This window comes from Rhinolophus sinicus, chromosome 18, assembly GCF_057876585.1.
Source record: "Rhinolophus sinicus isolate RSI-liver-muscle chromosome 18, RSI-T2T, whole genome shotgun sequence".
Lineage (NCBI taxonomy): Eukaryota > Metazoa > Chordata > Mammalia > Chiroptera > Rhinolophidae > Rhinolophus > Rhinolophus sinicus.
In genome coordinates, this window is record NC_142518.1 from 51,913,364 (window position 1) to 51,937,337 (window position 23,974).

At 35.1% G+C, this 23,974-nt stretch overlaps 1 protein-coding gene across 1 annotated transcript in view; it reads right to left on the reverse strand.

The window, feature by feature from the left end:
- CHM (CHM Rab escort protein) overlaps positions 1-23,974 on the reverse strand; it is a 191,514-nt gene that overhangs the window by 74,748 nt on the left and 92,792 nt on the right. Inside the window, exons 6-8 of the mRNA XM_019717433.3 lie at positions 22,620-22,736; positions 21,985-22,105; positions 19,323-19,548 (exon numbers count right to left, since the gene is read on the reverse strand). Coding sequence (XP_019572992.2) covers positions 19,323-19,548; positions 21,985-22,105; positions 22,620-22,736 — 464 coding nt within the window. The remainder of the gene's footprint in view (positions 1-19,322; positions 19,549-21,984; positions 22,106-22,619; positions 22,737-23,974) is intronic.

Below are 23,974 nucleotides of genomic sequence, written 5' to 3' on the forward strand. Positions count from 1 at the left end.
AGACCTTTCCAGATATACAAAATGAGGGAATTTTCCACCACAAGGCCTGCATTACAGGAAATACTAAACGGGGTTATTCTACTTGAAACAAAAAGAAAAATGGATACAAAACTATGAGCAAGATGACTAACAGACAGACAGAAGCAGGAAATGGCAACCCCTACACAAAACAGGGGACTATAAACTTAAGTATAACATAAAGGTTAAAGGAGATAAGATATGAAAAAGAAAAAAAAGATGAAGACAATTTACTACTGCAACTCAGAAATGAACACATAGCATAAATAGGGATAACTTATGACAACAGAAACATAAAAGAGAAAGGGTAAAGTTCCGAATTTGCAAAGGGGAATGGAGATAAAACAATGCTGACAAAAAAATGATGCTGTATATACGAAACTTTCATTTACACAACATTAATGGTAACAACACCAAAAAAATCTAGAACTGAGACATATACCATAAAAAAGAGGAAACAGAAGAAAAATATAACAGAATATCTTACTAAAATAACAGACAGAAACACAAAGTCAAAGAAACAGTGGAGACACCAAACTTCCAGAAAACAAAAGATGAAATGGCTATAGGAAATCCTCATATATCAATAATCACCCTCAATGTAAATATTAGTGCAAAAGAAATTGCAGTTTTTGCAATTATTTTTAACCCTTTAAACCTCAATTACTTTTGCACCAACCTAACAGACTGAACCCACCAATAAAAAGACACAGTGTAGAAGATTGGATCAAAAAACAAAACTCTACCATATGCTGCCTTCAAGAGACACATCTCAGCTGCAAGGACAAATACCGACTCAAAGTGAAAGGGTAGAAATGGATACTCCAAGCAAATGGCATCCACTGAAAAGCATGTGTAGCCATACTTATATATGATGAAACAGACTTCAGGATAAAAAAGGTAACAAGACACAAAGATGGACATTCCATAATGATAAAAAACACAATACATCAAGAAGACATAACACTTGTCAATATATATACTCCCAATCAGGAAGCACTAAAATATATAAAGCAACTACTAACAGAACTAAAGGGAGAAACTGACAAAAACACAATTATAGTAGGAAATCTAAATATCCCATTGACAGCTATGGATAGATTATCCAAACAGAAAATCATTATGGAAATATCAGCCTTAAATGACACATTAGAATAAAGGAACATTTACAGAGCCTTTCATCCCAGAATCCCAGACTATACATTCTTTTCTAGTGCACATGGAACATTCTCAAGTATAGACCATATTTTGGGAAACAAAACTAGCCTCAACAAATTTTAAAAGACTCAAATGATACCTAGCATATTCTCCGACCACAGTGCTTTCAAATTAGAGATCAAGTGCAAAAAGAATGTGGGAAAAATCACAAACATGTGGAGATTAAACAATATGCTACTAAAGAATGACAGGGTCAAAGAAAAAATAAGAAGACATCAAAAGATACATAGAAACAAATGAGAAAGAAAATACAACATATCAAAATTATTGGGATACTGCAAAAACAGTAATAAGAAGGAAATTCATATCATTACAGACCTATCTCAAGAAACAAGAAAAATCCCAAATAAACAATCTGACATTGCATCGTAAAATACATCTAATTTGGGAATGAAGAAGATAAACTGTCATTTTTTTGCAGGTAACATGATTATTTATATAGAAAACCCTAAAGACTCCACCAAAAAATATAAGAAACAATAAACAAATACAGTAAAGTTGCAGGACACAAAAATCAATGCACAAAAATCCATTGTGTTCCGTTATACTGACAATGAAATTTCAGAAAAAGAAATGAAAATAAATTTTCAATTCCTCTTGCAATTTCAGCAAAAAGAATAAAATACCTAGGAATAACTTAAAGGATGTGAAGGACCTATACACTAAAAACTAGAAGACATTATTAAAAGAAATTGAAGAAGACACAAAGAAATGGAAAGGTAGGTGTTCACTGATTGGAAGAATGTACATAGGTAAAACGGCCAGATTATCCAAAGCAATATATAGATTTAATGCAATCTATATCAAAATCCCAAAAGCACTTTTTCAAGAAATAGAAAAAAATCACCATATTTGTATGGAATGACAAAAGACCTTCAATTGCCAAAGTTATCCTGGGGCGGGGGGAGGCGGGGAGGAACAAAAACAGAAACAAGGTGGGAGGTATCACTCCCTGACTTCAATTTATACTACAAAGCGATAATAATCAAAACAGCAGGGTATTGGCTGAAAAACAGACACACAGACCAATCGAATAGAACTGAGAATCCAGAAATAAACCAACATATATATGGGCAGATAACTTTTGACAAAGGAGTCAAAAACATACAATGGAGATAAGAAAGCCCCTTTAATAAATGGTGCTAGTAAAATTAGAAAGCCACATGCAAAAGAATGTAACTAGACTGCTATCTGTCACCATACACTAAAATTAAGTCAAAATGGGTCAAAGACCTAAACAACCTGAAACAATAAATTGCATAGAAGCATAGGTACTAAACTTATGGACCTTGGGTTTAGAGAGGATTTTATAAGTTTGACTTCAAAGGCAAGGGAAGTAAAAGCAAAAATAAATGAATGGGACTAATATCTAAATAAAAAGCTTCTGCACAGCAAAATAGAAACCATCAATAAAACAAAGAGGCAACCAACCAAATGGGAGAAGATATTTATTTACAAACAACACCTCCAATAAGGGGCTAATATCCAAAATATATAAAGAACTCATGCAAGTGAATAAAAATCCAATTAAAAATGGGCAGAGGACCTGAATAGACACTTCTCCCAAGAAGACATACAAATGGCCAACAGTTACATAAAAAGATGCTCAAATTCATTAGGTAGCTATAAGGGAAATGCAAATCAAAACCGCAATGAGATACCACCACATACCTGTTACAACGGCTATTATCAACAAGACAAGTAATAACAAGTGTTGGAGAGGTTGTGGAGAAAAAGGAACCCTCATATATTGCTAATGGGAATGTAAACTGGTACAGCCACTATGAAAAACAGTATGGAGGTTACTCAAAATATTAAGAATAGAATTACCATAAAACCCAGCAATACCTCTTCTGGGTATCTACCTAAAAAAATCTGAAAACATGTATCCATAAAGATATACATACCCCTAAGTCCACTGCAGCATTGTTCATGGTGGCCAAGACATAGACATAACCGAAATGTCCTTCAAGAGATGATTCGATAAAGAAGATATGGTACATATATACAATGGAATATTACTCAGCCATAAGATAAAATAATGCCATTTGCGACAGAACTGATGGATCTTGAGATTATCATGATCAGTGAAATAAGTCCGACAGAAAAAGTTGAGAACCGTATGATTTCACTCATATGTGGGATATAAAACTGAAAACAACAATTGAACAAGACAAACAAACAAGCAAAAACTCATAGACACAGACAACAGTTTAGTAGTTCCTAGAGGGTAAGGGGGGAGGAGGAGTGTACAAGAGGGTACAGGGGATCAAACATATAGTGACAGAAGAATTGACTTTGGGTGGTGAACACACAATGCAATATACAGATGATGTATTATGAAACTGTACACTTGAAAACTATTTAATTTGACTAACCAATGTCACCCCAATAAATTTAATAAAAATTTTAAAGAAACACCTAACCACTTTCTTAGAGATTTTATTCCATTTGCTTAAAAATACAATTCAGTTAAATAAAATGAATCAAAGTAATTCTGATAAAAATAATAATCTCAATCAATTTAATTTTTATGTTCTTTATAACTTTTTATTATTTAAATTTGTTATCATAAACATGGATTATTTTGATAAGCAGAGAAAGAAAAAAAATTCCTTTCAAGAGAAGAATAAAGGTCAACTTGCTGCAATGTATAACCAGAAATTATGCAGTAGCACGTTAGGAGAGAAAATAGCAAAAGACTAAACAGAATCCTGTGTTTACTTAATATATGCACTGCTGAAAATGTATCTTTCAATCAGCTTTATGGAATTGAAAATATATAAAAACCTAGAACCTAGAAAGCTATAGTTCACGTTAGTTACTATTTTTTTCTTCCAAACAAGATATCTAAAATTATATTTTCCTTTTTTCCTTAAAACACAAGGAAACATACTTAATGGCTGTTAATAAGCCAACTTCCATTTAACAGGATCGATAAATGGCATCACTCCTAGGTAAATTCCAGATGTTGTTTGAATTCCATGCTTAATTTAACAACATAGTGGTTCTCAACCTCGGTGTTCTACGAGACGGTGTGCCTTAAATCTGTGGGAGGAAAAAAAAAGGTGGTGCCTCAGTGACACCTATGCAGAACCTACATCCTGTCTTATCTATGCCAATCAAGCCTCTAAAAACTCTGAGTATATCCCTGGGAATGGGTCAAACATGTAACTACATCTATCACATATGTTGACATAGAAAGGGGCTGAGAATTACTGATTTTTTAAATATTCTATTCTTAACAAAACTAGAGGACATCCTGCAACACAGAGAAGTTTAAAACTGCGTAAGTAGTACCTTTCACTATGCTTTTGTGCTTTGCTGTCTTCAGTGTCCTATTTTTTGCTCCCTTGCTTTCATTTCCCATAGATGAGTAGAGTGTTTTTTCCACAATATGGGTCTACACATGTGGGATCACGATTAAAGACTGTGGGTTCAAGAAATTAGTATTTTCAAATTCAAATATAGTCAAAAAAGATTTACTTTAGAAACATAGCCACACTGTGAGCTCCATTTTTCCTTTAAAAACTCCAGGTGGGAAAGCAAAATTTTGAAAGATATGGCTATTTATAAATACATGTGCATTTGTGTGAAACAATGTAGGGATGTCAGTCTAAGTGTAAATTATAAATTAAAGGTCTATGACTTTCAAGTATACATAAATTAAAGATTGCAAGAGTCATTTAAAAATGATTGAAACTAGTTTGGTTTCTTGAGTAGACCAAATATATCTTCCTGTTTATGCTATTCATTTGTTTAGCAAACTGTTTACATACAAAGTAAAATCATTCAAATTGTCATGAATCCCAAACTGGTGAGATTAAAATCAGTGAAGTTTTACCATATGAAAGTGGGTGTTTTTGTGTGTGTGTTTTTCGCAATACTTTTATTCTATTTCATTGTATCAGGCAAGCGAGAACCTATTGCCTAAACTGGGGAGAGGGGAGCGGATGAGACATGAAGGAATAGAGAATAAGGAGGAACAGAGAATAAGGAAAGCCACATTAATTATTTTAGCCCCAACAGAGTTCTCTTTTATAAATTATTTCTCTAGTACATGAAAGAAAAAAAAAACAGTTTCTGGCCTGTAGTATTCAATATTTTTCAACAGTATTTTCAAATTCAATTGTTAAAATATTTAAGTTATTAAGCACCTACTATGCACCAGCCAAAGGTCTATGCAGTTAACTATGTATGAGTAAAATACACCGAATTCAATAGTAAGGAAAAAAATTATGAGTATCAATTTTGTAGAAGGCTGTGTGCTAGGAACTACAGGAGACAAAGACAACTAAATTTTATATAGCCAATATATCTATCAACAGACAATTTATTAGGTAATTTAATTACATAATTAAATTCTAAATACAAGCTCCAGTGTGTATAAACAGTCTAATATATAAATTAATGCTTCAGTAATTACAAAAACATTCATTCTAAATACCAAGACTGTGATGTCATGAAATTTTATGCTGCAATATTTTGGTGTGGCACAACTTTCAATGTACTTTCCCTAACATCAACACATTTGAGTCTCACAGTAGCCCAGAGAAGGCGCTAAGATTACCCTCTTCATAGTATAGGTAATACAATTAAGGCTGAAAATTTAAATGACATGTGCAAGTTCATGTAAATAATAACATGACAGAGCTAGAATCAGAACCCCGTTCTGATATCAATACTTTTGTAACACAAGGAAAAACTTGTAACTTTCATGTCATGAAATACGACATGGAATTTTATAAAAAGACTGTTTTTGAGCATTCCCTACCAAAGTAGAAGGTAAATTGATGAAGAATTGGAAATGAACAGCTATAATGAAGAGCTCCATTATAATTGTATGTAATCACATTAATTGGATCAATCTGGAACAAAAACCAACTTAAACAGGGGATTAGAAGAGAACACATGGAAACTCAGCAATCTAACACAGATTTACACTTGCCAGCATGTCAAGCCTTAGATATTTGTAATCTGGTTGCCTTCACATTTTTTGTTTGTTTTTTGAATTAGCTTGAAAACAAACACACTTCGCATATTATTTCTATTATATTTGCACAATATATATTAATTCCAGAGATGGGTCAAGAGCTGATTTGAGTGACCCTTAAAAAGTTAATCTGTGCAATAACATAGTGCTAACCTTTCAATTTAGTCAAATGAAAATCTCAGCCCCAAAACACTGACTTGATACAAATGTCACTGGACTTAATTCAAATATCACTCTTGCCCTATAGTGAGCCAGCCACCTTTCACTCTAATACAAGTGTGGGGACAAAGCCAGGAGTGCAGTTTCCAGGCTCTCAGCCTCACATGGAAAGGTGCTCACTCAGGTAGTAAATGGCCATCAACTGCGATTGGATGGCCATCAGCTGTGGCTAGTTGGACGTCAGCTGTAACCAGTGAGCCATTGGCCACTAATATAACTGCTGTGGCTACACTAGCAGAAAATCGGGGCTAGCAAGGGTGGAGTGTGGATAGCGGATAGTGTGGCTCCTGCTTCCTATGTCTCCAACCCAGCCAACCAGCGAGAGTATAATGGTATGACTCCCCTATCTATGGCTCCGTGAGTGTTCCTTTTTGGCCTCACCATGTCCTGCGTTCTTATGTGGGGAGCGGGAGCTGAGACCCTGCATGTCACCCCGCATGACAACAAGTTATTAGAATTATTTTAAGATCTGGAGTAATAGATCTATGTAACCTAGAGAAAATGATTGGTTTAGTTTTTACATCTACCTATGAGGATAATCTACTATTGGAATCAGTTAGCATTGAAGAGGGCTATCACTAAAATAGAAACTCAACCTGTATAGTTTGTGTATCCAATATAATTCTAATATATTCATGAGAGTCAGAATAAATGCTCCAGCACCACACACTTAAAAGATAATGTAATTTTTAATATGAGGTTATTCCCAAATTAAAAGCCTTTTCTGATCAAAACCTGAGGAATAGTGCAGGCAAGGACACAAAGGCATTCCATTGCTTTATTAACAACAATGCTCACTGATCTGTGAATAACCAGGAAAAAAATGAAGATTATTGAGTTACTTTACCAATCTACCCATCCATCACCAGAGAACAGGTTTCAAAATGATTAATTATCTTTCTACCCTGCTGTTTATCCCACCTAACACTCTCTCCTCAAGGGAAAAACAAACAAATGACCATACAAACATAATCACGCTTACCCTCTATACTCTATGCATCCTCTCTATGCCAGTATCAGCTGTTAACTAGAGGGAAAACTATCTTTAAAATCATATAAAAACGAGGTATGTTGCTGTACTTACTTTACCCTCTAGGATCCTACAGTTTATAAAAATTCTATTGAAACAACAGTCCTCAAACTTTTGGGAGACAACCTTTTGGTTCATGTACTCCACTCTGCTATGAATCCCTGTAATGCGGGGTCTCAGCTCCCGCTCCCCGCACAAGAACGCAGGACATGGTGAGGCCAAAAAGGAACACCGACGGAGCCACAGACAGGGGAGTCATACCACTATATTCTCGCTGGCGGCTGGATTGGACACACAAAAGCAAACATCCGCCAGTACTCCAACGAGGGATCTTCTTGCACCCCAGTCTCGCTGGCGGCCGGGTGAGACACAGGAAGTAGGATCAACACAATCCGCAATCCATAATATGCTTGCTATCCGCACTTGCTAGCTGCAATCTGTATACACCAGCACAGCCACTGCAGTTATATTAGTGGCCAATGACTAACTGGTTACAGCTGATGGCCAATGAGTCACAGCTGATGGCCATCTACTACCTGAGCCAGCACCTCTCCATGTGAGGTCGAGAGCCTGGAAACTGCTCTCCTGGCTCTGTCCCCACAACCCCCTTCATAGAAAAATACAGCTACCCACACCACACACACACAATTTGGCATGCAATTCCAAGGTATTTACCCCCAAATTCCGGAAACCCAGGTGACTGTTTCCAGGCATTGGATGGCAGCTTAAGGACCCCTGAATTTGAAGAACTCCTCTTATTTAACCCAGCCTTCTACTGTTGTCTATTTTAAGCTGAGGTATATGTTTTTAAGACAGTGGCTATAAGTTTGTTTATGCTATAATCGAAGATGGCCAAATAAAAACTTTAAGAGGATTGTAATCACATATATATTTTTTTAAATGTGTGTGGATTGAAAAAAAGAAGAAAATATGCCAAAATCCTGTGTCATTATTGTTAACAGGTGATGGGATTTAAGTTAATTATAGTAATAGTAATACTTCTGTTAGTGTTTTCCAAATTTTCTGGATATGAAATTGCATTTCTTATATAATGAAGACTTTTTTTTTCATTTTAGCATGATGTCACCAACAAGAGGAAAATGGTTAAATAAATTATGGTACATACATCCATATACCAAAAAACTTCAGCCATTTAAATTTTTCAAGTATGCACATATATACACAATTATGCAAAGATGTCTGTATAAGCATAGAAAAGACAGGAAGATATGCAACTAACTTAACAATGGTTAACTCTAGGGGTGGAATTCGAGGGTGTGCAAATAGGGCTTCTATTTCTTATAAGAGTGTGTATGTTTTCTATTTTTTCAGTATTTTCATTTTTTCCATAACTACTGAGATAATACATTATCCAAGAATTTGCTTTCTAATGGCTATTTAGCATCTCCTATTGTGCGGGAGACCCTGCTCGCTGCGCCATTTGTCATGCGCGGAGGCCTGCTTGCTGCGCCATCTTTCAGGCGGGGGGGCCTGCGGGGTCTCTGCTCCCGCTCCCCACACAGGAACGCAGGACATGGTGAGGCCGAAAAGGAACACCCACGGAGCCATAGGTAGGGGAGTCATACCACTATGGTCTCACTGGAGACAATGTAGTCTCACTGGAGGCTGGAGTCACATGACCTGCAACCTGCTGTCCACTTCTCTGCCTGCCAACCAACCAACTCACTGACTCTCGACTCAACTGGACTCACCAGCGCAGCTGCAGCAGTTATATCAGTGGCTAATTGGCTAACTGGTTACAGCTGATGGCCAACTAGCCACAGCTGACGGCCATCTATACTACCTGAGCCAGCACCTTTCCACATGAGGCCGAGAGCCTGGAAACTGCTCTCTGGGACTCTGTCCCCATAGGCATCTAGTGGGTAGAGTCCAGAGGTGCTGCTAAACATCCTATAATGCACAGAACAGCCTTTTCCCCAACACAGCAAAGAATTATCCCATCCAAAATGTCAATGGTGCTGCCACTAAGAAACTCTGGCCCATGTTCAATGGCAGACCATTGATAGTTCTTGGTTCAGAGTGGAGTCCAATCTTACTCTTTTCTGGATATGGATGGGATAGCAGAACTGTCTGTAATTCCTTTAAGTTCATCAGAGTCCTCTGTATGTCCTGATTAATTTCATTTCATACCTGTTTAGGCTCCTTCCAATCATTTAAGACTGATCGCATTCATACATACACTGCACATTCTGGAACATGATGAAATATATTTTCTTGTTCTCTAATTGGTCCATGAGTGTGCATTTTCTTTCCTCAACTGGAGTAAACATTCTTCACACTGACATTAAAGTATGTGTATGTCATATTGTTTTTCATATACATCTACTACACCTAAGAGAGTAGGCATAGTAGATGCTTAAAAATAGCTTCTGAATTAAATGGGAAAAAATGAAAATAATCAAATTTACAACAAATGACACAGATGCATCTTCACAAGTTTTCTCTCACTTGAACTAAATCTTTTTTTTCCCTCTCTGATTAGAATTAGGCCCAGAGAATAATTCCCCTGGTTGCTTCCTCTTCAGCAGTGTTCCCTAGACAACAGCATCAGCAACACATGGAAACATTAGAAATGCAAATTGTCAGATCCCACCCCAGTTCTACAAATCAACTCTGGGAATGGGGCCCAGTAATCCATGGGTTAAATTCTGACGCAAGTGAAAGCTTGCAAAACACTGCTCTAAAATTTCTTTAACATACAGGTTTTGTAGCAGTTTGTAAATACCTACTATTCATTCATTCATCCATCAAATACTTAATGAATGACTAATATACACCAGGCATTGCACTGAGGCAATCCTGTATAATCTCCTAATATCAGGTTTTTTAACAATTATATTTTGTAGACAAAAGATTATTCAACTGATTAAACAGGGGTCGAAAAACCTGACAGCTATTTTTGCAAATAAGAGTTTTTTGAAATACACCATGTCCATTATTTTACATATTGTCTATGACTGCAAATAGTTTCAACAGAGACCATACGGCCTGCAAAGTCTAAACTATGTACTACCTGACCCTTTACAGAAAAAAATCTGTTGACCTCCTGATTAGAACACTAAATCTGGCTCAGTCCCTAACCTGGCCTCATATTTACCTTGGTGGCATTCTACAACAACAGCAGCAGTAATACCAATCATAGTAACAGTGACAGTAGTAACACCTAACACTTATGCAGTACTTACTACGGCAAGCACTGTTTTAAGCACTTTCTAGATATTAATTCATTTTAATCCTCACAACCTATGAGGTAGATAGTATTATTATCCCCACGAGAAATGAAGAAACTGGAGCACATAGAGGTTAAATAATTTGTCCAAAAATACAAGGATACAGTCTTTAGATCCCAGAAGCACCTCTGTTATTCACTTTTTAAGACCTCTTCTTTTTATAAGCACTTAAAGGAATGATTATCTGAGTGAAAAGCAAATAATGTTTTCTTTTGGTGAAAATTCGTAACAATAGTTTTCAACCCTAGTTTTTAGGTCATGGATGCCTGTGAAAATCTGATGAAACTATGAATTTTTTTCACAGACACATATATAATATTTTCTGTATAAAGTCCCAGGACGTATGGACCCCAGATTAAGAACCTCTGGCATATTGCAGTGCAGCTCTACTCAGCTGCAGAGGTTGTAAAACAATAGCGTGTAGTGAACCACTATGAAAATATTTCTTACTTAACCATGATTTATGAACTCAATGTTTAATTAATCTGTTTCTTTTCAATTCACTTTGCCAATTTTTTAACACTTAATTTTAAATATGTATGGCTTGATTCAATAATTAGTCTTTATACACAGACACATATTTAAATTGGTCAAATCTACTAATAAGACATAAGGCGTTCTGCACCTACATTTAGGTGTATAATGGAGTCCTGCCTATGACACCGTGGGAGGAAACCAATGAGGCTGGGAGCATGAAACAGAGCAATGCTAACTCATCTCCAAAACATACAAAACGTAACTGCTACTGGGCTCATCCACATTAGTGTTTATGAAACTGCACACATACAAGTTATATGAGTGGAGAGGAGATAAATCTGCTCATGGTCTGTTTTTCTTTTTACCTTTACCAACTAGGCAAAATGTGGGAAGTTGAATGAATTTCTTTATTCATCTAAACTGGTATTTGCTTTTGGGCATAGAATCAGAACATGTTTATGGAACACCGTAAGAATAGCCCTCATACTCTCCTGCTTTTTGAGGGAAACTGACTATATATAGACAGTGAGGAAAGAAATCATAGCAAATTACAAGTTATTAAAAGCTGACAAATGCCACAAATATTTAAAAATTCCATTAAAAACAATATTTTTATTACCTACTTTTCATTTTTTCAGGAAACATTGTTTAAAAATTATGTAAGAGGTGAGTCATAAAGAATGTCTATCAGGAAATCTGGTTTTTAGCCTTCTTTTTATCTTAAGTTTCCTCATTTGTAAAAATAGACCACCAGTCAAAACAATATAAAAGCATTCTTCCAACTCTATTTTTTTGTTGTCAGTATATTACTACCAGAATAGTACAGAAATTTTTTACAAGGAAAGAGATTAAAGAGAATACTGTTGAAGGAAAAAATAATGTCAAAGGATCTAGATCCCTCATCGAATCCACACTTGTTGGGAAGAAGGGCAAGAACACTTGGGGCAGACACTAAAAAGCCATCGGAATTTTGCTCCGGTTTCACATGTAATTGAATATATAAACTAATAAAATTTTCCTTCAAACCAAACTGTAGCCAATTTTAACACTTCTGTTGGTTTTCTAATAGGTTGATCCAGGTTAACAAATGTCTCTCAGATTTCCAAAAGTTATCTGAATAAAAAAGTTGATTATTAGAGAATAAAATAAGCAGGTTACTTTGGTCTGAGAGATGTTTTCTATTATCAGTTCTTTAAAGGGAACAATAAAACATTCAGTAACGTGTAAGTTTCACTCTTGGACTAAAGAAGGTTAGTTTTTTTAAAGCAAAGGAAAAAGGCAAAACAATATAAAATACCTTATAATTTATCTTAAAAAAACAAATTCCATGGTTATGACAAAAATCACAGTAGCATTTATGTGACCCATTTTGAGCATGTTCTTTCTGCCATTACTGAATGAATACTCATATATCAAATGGGAGACTCCCTTTCCTGTCCTTCCATGCTGTTCCTATAATCTTGACCAAGTTACTTATGTATTTTTTTTTACATTTTTATTTATTTATTGGGGCGACAATTGTTAGTAAAATTACATAGATTTCAGGTGTACAATTCTGTATTGCATCATTTATAAATCCCATTGTGTGTTCACTACCCAGAGTCAGTTCTCCTTCCACTTATGTATTTTTGACTTTTGATGTCCTCTCATTCTCTCTTTTAAAAGCTATATGTTAGAGATCAACTTGTGCTCTGCGATTTCCTGAGGTAGATCTTGCATCTATTCAAGTTCCACATACAATACTCAGGAAAACATTGTTTGAGGACTAACACCTGGTAAAAAAGTACTTGGTGGTGATTTTACATACACACACACACACATAAACATACACACACACAATTTATATTACATGTTAAAAGTAAAACATACCCATCCTTTATGTTTTAATAATCCTACTACATTAAAGGAAATGAAACCTAGGCCACTGAAGAACGGAAGACTGAATTACCTAGCAAACCATCAGTTAAATGCTCTCTCTTTAGAAAACACAAGTAACAATCTCTGGGCAGTGTAGGTCTACTTATAAAAAAATGTAAAGTTTGTTTGCTCCCAACGGTACTGCTCCATTTCACAGGTTATGAAAACATAACACAGTATATGAAAGCTACTTTGAATTAGAAAGTAGTTCTAAAGGCTACTATGTTACCAACCACACAGATAACAGAAATGAATTAGTCAGTTAGGGTTTAAAAAGAACTTCTGTTTGGAAGATATATTGTGAAGGTTTAAAAACCTATATACTGCATACATATCCTGTCCAGCGTGCCAGAAAAAATATTAACCAACTAATATATAGTAGAGAAAATTCTATGGCTTGCTAGACTGGAAAAATATATGTTTCAATGACTTTTCTTCCAATATGGTCCAATTTATGTATCTTGACATATTAATGGATAGTAGGTAGTACAATAAATAAGCATCATTTTCTTTGCTTAAAAAAATCTACCTATTTAAATTGATAAAAATCTCAAAGGGCATTTATTCATGAAAGGTATCTCTAGTAGTTAAAATGTTATACTGTTTATGCAGAATTCATTTAGAATGCAAGGATATGACTTACAAATGTCTTTGAATCCTTCACATAAATATGCATGCATGCCATTTATAACAGTAGCCTTGATGAGAACACACTGTAACTGGCTGTGAGAAACGCTTAAGAGGCTTATATTAAAACAGAATATAGAATGGTGGTTAGAAATCACAGAACAGGTGACACCTAATTCTGATAACCTGGTGATAAAAAGTGCAGGCTATGATGTATAGATGGTAATAGTGTTACCACTTTAGGACATAAACAGAACAATATTTATATGAAATTATAAAGCATTACACAGGGGATCAAATATAAAATCAAGAGTTAATATGCCTAGTTAATAGGCCAGGTAAATGCATTTTTATAATTCACAGTAGACATACATATATCATGTAGGAAGAACTCAGAGTTAACTTTAATTACCAAAGATCCACCCAAAAGTTTAACATACAAGTTCAAACACAACGGAGTTTTTTGTTGTTCTTTTTCCCTCTTCCTTCCTTCCTTCCTTTCTATGTCTATCTATTTATCTGTCAATCTACACACACACACACACACACACACACACACACACACACAGTTCCATCATTCCCTGAAAGTGTCACTTCAAATTAAAGGGTGAGGTGTAATTTTTATAACAAACATTAAATCTGAACCACACACAAAATTCTGAGATAGGCTCTGCAGAGGACAAAAAGATATTGAAAGCCGATAAAACCTCATCCTTAGGAGATTATAATCATCTTTGGGGGAAAATGTTTTCTTTGTCTAGTATCCAACATATAAGGGTCTCATTCTGAATTTTTTTTTATCACTACAGGACAAACAAAACTTTTAAATGTCTTTTCCTATTAAAAACAACAAATAAGCAAATACGAAATACATATTTACAAAATGCATAAAATTAGGAAAGGAAATGTAGGGATTTGGTGGAAAAACAGAAGTGAGGTTAAATATTCCCTTTTCATGAAGTGCTGGTAAGGAAGCCACAGATCTTCGGCTCACTCCCCAGTGATGTGTTCTTTCTGTTCCTATATTCCTTACCCTAATGCTCTGTAGGAGTGAGTAACAGTGGCAACATAAGAAAAAACAGTGTGTCTACTTTTGAATCAGGGATGCCACAGGAAGACTAAAAGAATGATTGAGAAAACAATAGAACTTCCCTTAGTTTCAATTGATAGGAGGACTGCTGGTCCTGGGACACATGACACTCCCTATCCATCCCTACTCTGGCAACTAATTAGAGAAAGAGCTTGTCTGGAAATACACAGACATATCATATTCAGAATTAAGGTACTTTGAAACTTATAAAATTCTCACCTCCATTCATAAAATCACATAGTTAAAAAATAACAGATATGAAAATACCTACTTCTAGAAATATATTGGAATGGATAGTGTGAAGGGAACCTCCTATTACAACCAAATAACTGCCGTGTTTCCCCAAAACTAAGACCTAGCTGGACAATCAGCTCTAATGAGCCTTTTGGAACAAAAATATAAGACCCAGTATTGTATTATATTACATTACATTATATTATATTATATAAGACCCACATTACATTACATTATATTATATAAGACCCGGTCTTATAGTAAAATAAGACCGGGTCTTATATTAATTTTTGCTCCAAAAGATGCATTAGAGCTGATTGTCCAGCTAGGTCTTATTTTCGGGGAAACAGGGTATTTCTTACATTAGATGTAAGTTTCATTACACTGTTGAGATTTACGATAATAAATGTACACAGGAACCCCCCCCAACCCCGTACACACACACACACACACACACACACACACACACACACACACACACAGTATAAACAAACCCTGAGCTGAATTCAAAGCTTTGAACATCAAACATTGCAATTAAAAAAACCAAGTCTTGTTGTTCGTATCAGTATGGGAGCTGTATCTGGGGCTCCTTTATAAGTGAGGATCCCCTGAAGGGAGTGGAAATGGTCCCAAGTCTTAGAGCCTTCTGGCTGAGGCAAACACAAATAATCCTTAAAGGAAAGCATCCTTAATTTGGGTTCCCAGATTTCCACAGATTAAAATCAATGAAATATAAACGCTCAATCAAAAATAAGTGCAGAGCAAGGAAATAAACCATTAACATAAATCAACGGAAACGACACATGGCAGAACATAAAATATCTATATATGAAAAGAATGGACAAGAAAATATCAAACATGACAAGGAAGATTTGAGGGGAAAAGCAGGCTTCTATAACTAAAAGAAAAATATTGAAAGAAAAAAAGTTAAACTACAGATTTGTCACAGGTGAAGAGAATTAATAAAATGAAAAACAGATCTTTATAAAGTACCCAGAATGGAGCCAGAATGACAAGGAGATAGAAAATATGAAAGAGATTAAGAAATATGAAAGAAAGAATGCTAAGTTCTAAAACATATCTAGTTGAGGTTTCAAAAAGGTGAAAAGAGACAATGGAGGTAAAACAATATTTGAAAAGATAATGGCTGACAATTTTCCAAAATAATAAATAACAATTCATGGATAAAGGAAATACAATGTAGTTTTTTTTAACCATATGGAATGGTTTAATATTGTTAATTTCATATGGTTCAACCTATACCAAGCTAGATAAATAAATACAAAGAAACCAACACCTCAATTCACTATAGTGAAATGCTGAACACCAAAGACACGATCTGAAAACGGACTGAGAAGAGAGGTATTATCACTTATGAAGAAATTACAGGGGCCGGCCCAGGGGCTCAGGTGGTTGGAGCGCCTTGCTCCTAACGCCGAGGTCGCTGGTTCAATTCCCACATGGGCCAGTGAGCTGCGCCCTCTACAGCTAAGATTGTGAACAACAGCTCTCCCTGGAGCTGGGCTGCTGTGGGCTGCTGTGGGCTGCTGTGGGCTGCTGTGGGCTGCTGTGGGCTGCTGTGGGCTGCTGTGGGCTGCTGTGCGCTGCCAGGAGGGGCCGGTGGCCAGCGTGAGTGGCCAACAGGCGACCGACTGCCTCAGCTGGGGGGAGTGCAAGGCTCATAATACCAGCATGGGCCAGGGAGCTGTGTTCTACACAACTAGACTGAGAAACAACAGCTTGAAGCACAGTGGGGAGGAGGCAGAGGTGGAAAAAGGGGGAAAAAAATTACAATTAGGCTGACATCAAACTTTTCAACAGCAAAAATGGAACACAAATATCAGTGGAATAAAACAGTAAAGTACTGAGAGGAAAAAAATTGCCAACCCAGAAATGTTTAGCTAGCAAATCTTCACTCAAGACAAAAAGTTATTTTCATATAAACACAAATTAGGAAGCATTTACTACCAACAGACATAAACTAGAGGAACTTTCTAACTTACATATTCCAGAAGAGAGAAACAGAATCCTGGTAACAGGACTCATGTTCTGCTTGGTAAAAGACTGAGATGGTTGTATGGGATTAAAAATATGTAATAATATGCTATTTAGAGCCCTAAATATAGACTCAGAAAAGTTGAAAAATAAAGGGATGGAGAAAGACATAACAACAGGTAAATACTAAAAAGCTAGCGTAACTATTTGAATATCAGAAAAGTAGACTTTAAGAAAAAAGTGCATTATTAGCGAAGAAGAAAGTCATCAAATAATGTAAAATATTAAATTCATCAGGAAGATTAAACAATTATAATTTTATATGACCTTAATAAATTGCCTCAAAGTAAGTATACAGTAAAAACTGACAGAATCATAGGGAGAAACTGACAAATCAAACATCATAATGAGATTTCAAAACATGTTACTCTATTATTGATAGATCGAAGAAAAACACCTTAATAAAAATCAAGTTTGAAAATTACAACTCAAAGCTAGACTTAGATTCCAAGACCAGTAATTAGAGAACCCTGTACTCAACAACTAGATAAACACATTTTTCTTGAGTATACAGGGAAGAATTAAAAATATTGATAACATACTAAGTCATAAAGTTCAAAGAATTAGTGCCATAGAAACATATTTTCTAGATACAATACAATTAAATTAGATGATAATAGCAGAAGAATCAACCAAATTAGCTATTTTAATACACCTCATAACAACTCATAGGGCAATGAAAAATCACAATGGAAATTAAGATACTTAGGACTAAAAGATAATGAAAATAATATGTAATAACTGTGTAAAATTTAAAACAGTAGTGAGAACTTTACCATCTTAAATGCTTATATTAGAAAATAAAAGAAGGTGGATATTTAACTCATTGGGTTTCAGTCTAAGAATAAGCAAGGGCAGAGGAAGGGAGGAATGAGCTGAACAAAACCCAAATAGATTAAAATAAAGGAGATAATAAACAGCAGAAATTAATGAACAAGGACAGAAAGCTATAATAGAGAGAATTTTAAAACGCCAAAAATTGATTCTTTGAAAACACAATAGGGAGATTGTGAAACTTGCCTAAGGTTACATAGATAATAAATGAAGGAGCCAGGATTTAAATCTAGGCAGTCTGTCCACAGTCCAGTTTCTTAACTACTATGCTCTACTACTCCCAAAAGTGCCAAGTATAACAGAAAAGATTGCTGTATTTGACTACATTAGTCTTAATGACGTCCGTGCATCATAAACACCATAAGGCAAGATATACGCGACATGTAACTGAGAAAAGATTAATGTTCAGAATATATAAAAACTCCTACAAACCAATAAGAAAAAGACAATAATACAATAGACAAATGGGCAAAAGACATGAAAAAGCATTTCCCAGAAGAGAAAACATGAATAGCCAATAACCACATAAGAAAACCCTCCATCTCATAAGTAATTTGGGAAATGCAAAATAAAAATACAATGTGATGATATCTTATGTGAGTCACATTTACAAAAATTAGGAAGTCTGATAATACCAAATGTTGGCAAAGATGTAGAGCTATGGAAATTCTGACATACTGCTAGGGGAATGGAAATTGATTCAACTCTCTGGAGAAATAACTGGGTACTATCTTGTATGAACATTCATATATCCCATGACTCAGGAATTCCATTCCTAAGTACATATATCCTAAAAAAACTCTTTTTTTTTTTTTAAATTAAATTTATTGGGGTGACAATTGTTAGTAAAATTACATAGATTTCAGGTGTACAATTCTGTATTACATCATCTATAAATCCCATTGTATGTTCATCACCCAGAGTCAGTTCTTCCATCACCATATATTCGATCCCCCTTACCCTCTCTTGAATACATATATCCTGAACACATACAAGGATGTCGATAAAAGCAAAAAACTGCAAACACCCAGTGTTCATCAACAGAAAAATGGAAAAACAAATTGTAGTATATTCACAATATACAATTCACAATATATAGCAATGAAAATAAATTACCTATAATTGTACACAAAAAGGACGATACTTTGAAGCATAATATCTATTGGAAAAAAGAATTTACAGTATTTCTTTTTTTAGGTAGGTAGGTAGGCAGGCAGATAGATTATAAAAGAGCAGAACAACAAAATATATGCTTATATATACTAAACCTTGAGTAAATCTCATTTTTGTCTTTCTAATTTTCATTTCTTATTCAAGTATCATCTTAACAAGAAACATGACAAACAGCAGCAGTCTTACCTGCAGAAACACTGAGGGAGTTCTCCTTGTCCATATAAAGGAAACAAAAATGGAGTGTTGCCATACCGCCCAAGACAGTGAAGAAAGTTTTTGGTAGCTTTGAGACCATCTATGGTACTGCTGGCTGTCTCTGATGTCATTGCAATTGAATGCAGGACAAAATATTGGAGGTTGGGAGTTAATTTTTGAGTTTTTAAATATTCAGAAAATGTAATCTGCTCATAGGCTATAAAAAGAAAGATGAAAATTTATCAATTAAAATCAGAAACACACTTCAATTTAAAAACCACTGCAAAAAAATGAGATCAAGTCTGTTTGAAACACTTGGCAAAGGACATAGGTGGCATACATACTATTACATTTTGGACATAGACCATTGATTTGGGGGGGGGGGACTAGAAATCACACTATCCTAATTGGATTGATAGCACATTTTTTAAGCTTTAAGTGATGACTCTTTGTTTAGTATTTTAGAGATTTAAAAAGTAGAAAAGCATTAAATAATTAATTAACCATCACAATAGTTTTCCATGGTTGGCAAAAATCTTAATTATCGTTAAATCTGAATAATGCTAAGAACTGTACTTTGAAATATTTAATAAATATGACAAATGGCAATTTTTTGGTAAAAACAACAACAGAGTAATACTTGATTTTTTTTTTAAAAAGTGTATTTCTTACTAAAACTAGGAACGATGAACTATGGCTAAAAAGTAATGCAACTAATTTCTCTGTGGCTATTGGAATCAGTCCTACTGCCTTATAATCACACATAAGGGACCCTAAAAAACTATTTAAATCAAGATCAGAAAAAATGGAATTGGACTGTTAATGGTAGGAAATACAATTTCATGACAAATGACAAAAACTTTACATAAATAATTTATATAAACAAAATTATAAAAAGTTTAACCACTGTGGAAAACAATTTGGCAGTATCCAATGGATTTGAAGCTTTAAAGAGCAAGAGCCACATTTAGTTAAAAAAAAATTAATAATAATAATACTGATGTATTTCTCATTGTAAATTTATAAATGAATCTATATTATATTCCTATTTTGGATAACTTTTCCACCCAATGCCCTTCAAGTATAAAGCTCTGATACTAAAGTGGTTTATTCAAATTTCCACAAACTGTGAAGTAACTGGCTCCAGATCACAGTGAGATGGGTCAAAGCCCAGACTAGAAACCATGCCTTCTCCTAATCCAAGGGGTTTCTCCCATACCATCTAGCCTCTTTTTTTAAATCAATTAAAATGAACAATTCAGTATTCCAAACAAAAGTAATCCTGTAAAAATGAAAAAGTATATAGATTTTTTTTTATTACTGATGAAAAAAATTAATGGAACAATAAAAAATACAGTAACCCCCCCACACTACCCGCAATTTTACTTTCCGTGGTTTCAGTCAACCGTGGTCAATCACAGCCCAAAAATATTAAATGGAAAATCCCAGAAATAAACAATTCATAAGTTTTAAATTGCACGCTGTACTGAGCAGCGTGATAAAGTCTTGTGCTGTCCTGCCCTGCCCTGCACTGGACACGAATCACCCCTTTGTCCAGCACATTAACATTGTACACGTTAGCTGACTGTTAGTCATTTAGTATCCATCTTGGTTACCAGATTGACTGTGGCAGTGTCACAGTGCTTGTGTTCAAGTAACCTTATTATACTTAATAATGGCCCCAGAGCACAAGAGTAGTGATGCTGGCAATTCAGATATGCCAGAGAAGCTGCAAAGTGTATATATGTATAAGAAAAAAACTAGTGTTGATAGGGTTCAGTACTATCTGCAGTTTCAGGCATCCACTGGGGGTCTTAGAATGTATGCCCCATGAATGAGGGAAGACAACTATGAAGAACCAGTTGACAGCAGTATTTAATTAACAAGAATAAGAAAGAATAAAAATTAACACCCAGCACAGCACTTCGGCAATGATAAAAATGTTCTATAGCTGCACTGTAGCCACAAAAGCCACCAGGCACTTGGAATGTGGCTAGTGCAACTGAGGAACTGAATTTTAAGTTTTATTTAATTCAAATTAATTTAAGTTTAAATAGCTACATGGTGCTAAAGGCTACCCTATTGGATAATGCAACTAAGAATGTATTTTAATAGAGTAATGAGTGAGGGCCGGCCCGGTGGCTCAGATGGTTGGAGCTCTGTGCTCCTAACACCAAAGGCTGCCAGTTCGATTCCCACATGGGCCAGTGGGCTCTCAACCATAAGGCTGCCAGTTCGATTCCTCCACTCCCACAAGCGCGCCCTACAACTAAGATTGAACACGGCAACTTGAGCTGAGCTGCCGCTGAGTTCCCGGATGGCTCAGTTGGTTGGAGCACATTCTCTCAACCAGAAGCTTGCCGGTTCGACTCCCACAAGGGATGGTGGGCTGCGCCCCCTGCAACTAACAATGGCAATTGGACCTGGAGCTGAGCTGCGCCCTCCACAACTAAGACTGAAAGGACAACAACTTGACTTGGAAAAAGTCCTGGAAGCACACACTGTTCTCAATAAAGTCCTGTTCACCTTCCCCAATAAAATCTTTAAAAAAATAAAAAAAGAGTAATGAGTGGCTCACTACATCAGAAGCAGCATATTAAAATACTGAAAAAGCTCAAATAATTGGAAAACACAATTACATGAAAAGCAATACCTTTATATTCATCAAGGTGTTCCTCATACTCCATACAAAAGGTAAGAAACTTCATTAGCATTCGCTTTTCTACCATAGAAAGTTGTTTGCTATTAAAGACATCTGCTCTGGAACAAGGAACCTGAAACACATGACTTTAAGTTAAGAAACTACTTCCTAGTGATAAACAAGTATTCCACATTATATTTTTTTCCTAGAACTATAACAAGATTATTATTTCCATTCTAGTCAGGCTGATTCTCGTCGCCTTCCATCAGTTCTATGGCATCTTTGTTGACTTCAGAGCTAATTAACTTATGAGCTCTTGCTTAATTCAGCCAAGTTTCCCCTTATGCCATTAAAAAGCCAATGGCATGTCACCCCTAATTGGGAACAAATGACAGCTCAAATCTAGCAATGCTGCCTGAAATTAACACTTTCTCAACCCCAACATCAAGCTGCAGAATAATTCATGAGAAAATTAACACTAGACATTTTAATTGAGCAATTCCTTACTACTTACATTTGTAAATCACCATGCAGGGTTGGAATTTTCTGTTTTACCAGGAAAATAACAATCCTTTTGCTCATCATTCCAAAACAAACAATAATAATTTAAGCTCATACACAGTTACAATACTTGATCAGCATAGTACCTGTTCCACTCTTCCTTCTCGAAATGCAAGAATCCTGGTAATATTTTTGAACTCTGCATATCGACTAACATTAGATTTGATTAGAAGATCAATTAGCAATCCTCGAGAATACAGCACCTGTACAAAGAAAGTATTTTAGAGGATGAAATAAATGGTGAAAATAGTGGAAAAATTGATAACACTAAATGAAGATATATAATTTTGTTATATTTTGAATTATTTGTAAAAAGCATTATACCTATTAATATTATAATACATATAATTTACTAGAGTCTCACAATTGATTATCTGAAACTCAAAATCCAAAAAGCCCTGGAATGCAAGGTTTTTTCATAGCTAATTGGGCAACAAAATCTGACCCAAAGTGATAAAAGACTCATTCTGTCTTTGTCCCATTTAATGTGAATATTCATACATCTGACTACAGAAATATAAATATGCTAAATTACAGAGTTTCTTTCTCCTCAGACCCTGCTGAGTGTTATATCATATATAGCATACCAGCATATGTACTTTCTCAAATACGTATTTTTTTAAATCTGAATAACAGAACATACCAGGCCCCAAGGATTTTAAATAAGGAGCTGTAACCTTATATAAGGCCAGGTAGTTATTAAGAAGAAACCAGCCCAGCCTGCTAGACTTCCTCATCAACCAAAAAAGAAAAAGACCGGTTGTGCATTTCCACTGAAAAAGTATAATTATAAGGTTCCTCTGTAATCTTAGCAGTCTAGATTTATCTGAGCTATGTCTTTCTCAAGAAGTGAGGATGATGGTTATTGCCAGCATTCATACAAGGGATTGATTTTACCTTTCAGAATCTCTCATGACCAGTATCAGAGGGACAAAGACGCGAATGCATCATTACTTTCAGCCTAATATACTATGCAACTAATATAGCCCATGTTTTTAACAATATATTGCGAAGTCTTAATTCTATACTTATAATAAAAAAAAGATACTTCAAATTCCTCACTTGTTTAAAAACACAAATATTTGAGATTCAATGATCCCTCAGTGGTTATAATTTCAAAAATATTAATGTATCAAACATAAAATGTATTTACACTTAATGAGACCTAGTAAAGCTTAAGATTTAATGCCAGCTTAAAAAATAATGCATTCAAGATATCACTCAAGAGTGAAAACATATTTCAATTAAAACTATACTAAACTTTTGTCTGAAGCTTAGAAATAACGAATATGTACCATATTTAAACTTAAGCCTCTTTTTCACACTCTAAAGTGATCTGCCTCAGCAATTTCACAGTGGTGAGAGGCTAAAGAATACTTCAATTTGATTAAGATAATGGGGACTAGATTTAATAGTTAACAATTTTTGCTTCACTTACCAT